General features: G+C 29.8%; 1 protein-coding gene across 1 annotated transcript in view; it reads right to left on the bottom strand.

Moving 5' to 3' along the window:
* Positions 1–2,526: 2,526 nt before the first annotated feature.
* LOC107842781 (probable glycosyltransferase At5g03795) overlaps positions 2,527–3,734 on the bottom strand; it is a 24,293-nt gene continuing 23,085 nt past the window's right edge. The window contains exon 4 of the mRNA XM_016686805.2: positions 2,527–2,671. Coding sequence (XP_016542291.1) covers positions 2,630–2,671 — 42 coding nt within the window. The 3' untranslated portion in view covers positions 2,527–2,629. The remainder of the gene's footprint in view (positions 2,672–3,734) is intronic.

Genomic DNA, 3,734 nt, shown 5'->3' with positions numbered 1-3,734 from the left:
AAAAGGAGTAATAGTATTTAAAATCAAGTGAGATCACTAAGGGTAAAATTGTAATTGTGTCTTTAGAAACTTACCAAATAAGAAAAGGCGACACATAATTTGGGATGGACCGAAAAAAATGACGACACATAATTTGGGACGGAGGTAGTACTTAAATAAAATTATAGAATATTTTTTATGCAACACAAAATTCTAATTAATTTAGAATTATTAAATATTACCTAAATTAAATAAATGAAAAATCAACTAATATACATTATTAAATCCTAAACCTCATGCCTAGGAAAAATAAATTAAATTTATTCTATTTATTAAGTTTTTATTTTTTAAATCATATAATGTTAAATATTAAATTTTCCTCCTTGTTTTTTTCTTTTGACGTGCACAGTGATTTCTTCCTCTTTTTTTATTTAATTTATACTATAATTTTTTTCATAATATTCTACTTATTCTTCTTTTATTAATTTCAAAGTACTAAGTGTTGGGTTCAAGATGTATATGTTAATGGAAAAAGAAGGGAAAATGGTGAAGGGAAAGAGAGACACCAATTAGAAAGTGTACTCTCAAATTAGAAAGTTCACTAATTCTCTCACATTAGTGGGAGAAGGGAACTTTGGAGTGTTTTTAATAAGGAACACTAACTCCACATGGATAGTGAGGCAAGAACAAGGTGGTGCCCTGCGCCGTTGTCGTCGCTCGCTCGCTCGGCTCAGCTTCGGATTTGGATTTGGATTTGTCAAATGATCGATCGATGAGATCTATTTTTTTAAACTAATTTTATTCGAAACTTGTGTTACAAGTGAAAAACTTAATCCAAAAATCTGATATAATTATTTTCTCCAAGTTGCAGGCGCAATTTTAACACCATGCAAACACATACGCAACGCATCACGAAGGGATGAGGCCCTTCGAGGTAAAAGGCACACTGTTTCACGTTGTAGGGTGACCTGCGGGCGCAGATGTAGCGCAGGTACGCGACCTATGGGTGCAGATGTAGCACAAAAACTACTGAAAATTGCGAAACGTCACTTGCGGCCGCAGATTAGGCACAGGTCCAACACAGACTGGGCCCAGGAACGTGATTGCTACTAAATAGATCTCTTTTTGCTGAACCAATACATCCTTTCTGAAAGGACACATTTGAGGCTATAAATACCTGATATATTCCTTAGGTATAGACATGATTTTTGACAGCAAAAACACTCTTCTTCTATACAAAAATTATGTGTGATCATTAAACTGTTGAGTGAGTTCGAAGAATCCAACAATTTGAGGTACCGCTATTGTTCGGATTGAAAGACATTTTATCCTGGGAGGAATATTCCATAACCTCGGGTACAGTGAGAAATTATTCCTTAAGGACACTCTGTGAAGTCGGGGGACTTGGCTTTGCATTTCTATTTTATCTTATTTCTTAAATCTAAAATACTTCTTGGATAGATTATTCATAATCTTGTGTTGAAGGTGTTAAGGAACTTCATAAGTGTTCTTGTCTTTGACTTAAACTTGTGTTGAAGTTTTTGTTGCATATATACAGATTCTTGTGCCTGAAAACATCAAAAATAACACTAAGTATTAGACTTTTTTATTTTATCAGGATTCTTCCCATATATTTTTAGGAGTTATTAACTTCTTTTCATATATTTTAGATGTTTTTGCTTTATCATGGTTCTTCCTACATATTTTAAAAGTTATTAATTTCTTTCCATGTATTTTAGGAGTCTTAATCTAACTAAATAAAAAATTGAGAAAAATAGTTAAAAGACGATTTTGTCTATTGCAAAATAATTTAATGAAGGGCAAAAAGTTCAAATAACATTTCTAAGGCCCTTCACACTTTTAATATAACTAGTTTAACCGCACGTGTCTCGCACGTTTCTCGCATGTGTATTCTTTGATTATTTAAAATTAGACGATTTTGTTTATTGCGAAGGTTTTTAATGAAGTGCAAAAAGTTCAAGTCACTTTTCAAAGATCCTTCAAGTATGCTTTAACATAATAATGTAAACATAGCATAAATTTTATTGTAAACACATATATATTTTACAATCAAAAATTTCAAGTGGTTAATGGGCCGTCACTTTTGCGTTTGTCATGCAACACCTCTTTTCCTTGCTGCTAAAGGCTAAGAAAGATGCATCTATTTGAATTATATTTGTAGTACGATTAAATTTTTGTTATTCTTTCAATATTTAAAATCTTTCCTTATTTTTAAAGTTAAATCTTTAAAAAATCTTTGATTACTTACTTAAAACTTTTAATAAATTAATACTTCTTATATTTTTCTTATTCTAAATACAAAATAAATTCTAAAGCTAACACATAAAATATTCATAATCTAAAATGGGATAGTACTATAGATGTATATTAGCAGTAAAAAGATATGTACATATGTTTTAAACAGGTGAATGAAACTAAAGAAACTATTGTACTTGAAAAATCTAGGCAACAATGTGGCAGAGGATTTATAAGAATTTCTAACCATGAAGCTATCATGTGCTCTGCTCCAAGAAATCAGTACAATGAACATAGCAATGTTAGTACCCAGTATTAAGAAAATAATATGAAAAGAAAATACGACAGTGAAGAAATTCATCAAAAGAAAAAAAATACATGTATGAGGATAAAACTACGACAGACACAATGCTCCTGCATTCCCACCAAGTGTAAACTGCCAAAAAGCATGTCAAAGCATAACTACCTAATAAAAAGGAATCACTAATTTCCTATAACAAATATACTACAAGCATGCAACAATATTAGGACTAAATTGCACAAAAAGTTACAATATTACAAAAAATATGATTCATAAATAAAGAAGAATTCAACCTTATGCCTAATCCGTGAACTCCTTCACATTTTTCTATCTAATGCACCTGTATAGAAAAGAATTACAAATATTTTCTTAAAACAAATAAACTATGCAAATGCAATAATATTAGAACTAAATTGCATATAACAACTACGACATTACAAAATAAATAATTTATAAATAAAAAAGAATTTAATCTTCTACCCTAATCCACAACCTTAATACCCTTCTATCTAATGCACCTATGTAAAATAAAATCATAAAATTCTAAAGCAAATATACTATGGTAATATAATACTTACTTGTATGTTGTTCTGTTCCTTAGGGAAACCAAACTTAAAACAACATCAGTAGAAAGAGCATAAATGAGAACCCCATGCATGTAGAAACTACTATTTACGACAAAGCATATTTCCTAGTGGTTGATACTGGTTTCACAGCCACAACAAAGATGAACACATTATTATTCAACTAGTAGTTATTTCATCTGTTTTTTCAAACCTTCAGCCTTGAACTCTTTTAGCATCTCTTTGTTGGCACAATATTGATCAGGTAATTATGAATCATCAACTCACATACCCAATTGTTCAATGATAAACTTTCATACATAACTAATAGCACATCACTTAAAGACTCAAATTGATAATTCTTACATTTTTCTTATTCTAAAACTTTCATATTTATTTCTAGATTTTTCAAATGTTCTTAAAAATAAATTTTAGTTGATTTAGAATTCTTAAACGAATGAAAAAGGTATTAGTTTTCATTAGTTCTAATGACTTCTAATAAGTAAAGGTTTTACTAAAAATATTTAATTAATTTTCAATTCTTAAATATTAGAAAAGGGTAAAAAGACGATTTTACCTAAAGAAAGGACTTTTAATGAAGGGCAAAAATTTCAAACAATATTTCTAAGGCCCTT

The sequence above is a fragment of the Capsicum annuum genome, chromosome 9 (assembly GCF_002878395.1).
Source record: "Capsicum annuum cultivar UCD-10X-F1 chromosome 9, UCD10Xv1.1, whole genome shotgun sequence".
In the NCBI taxonomy this organism is placed as follows: Eukaryota; Viridiplantae; Streptophyta; class Magnoliopsida; order Solanales; family Solanaceae; genus Capsicum; species Capsicum annuum.
This window is presented reverse-complemented; position numbering and strand designations above follow the sequence as displayed.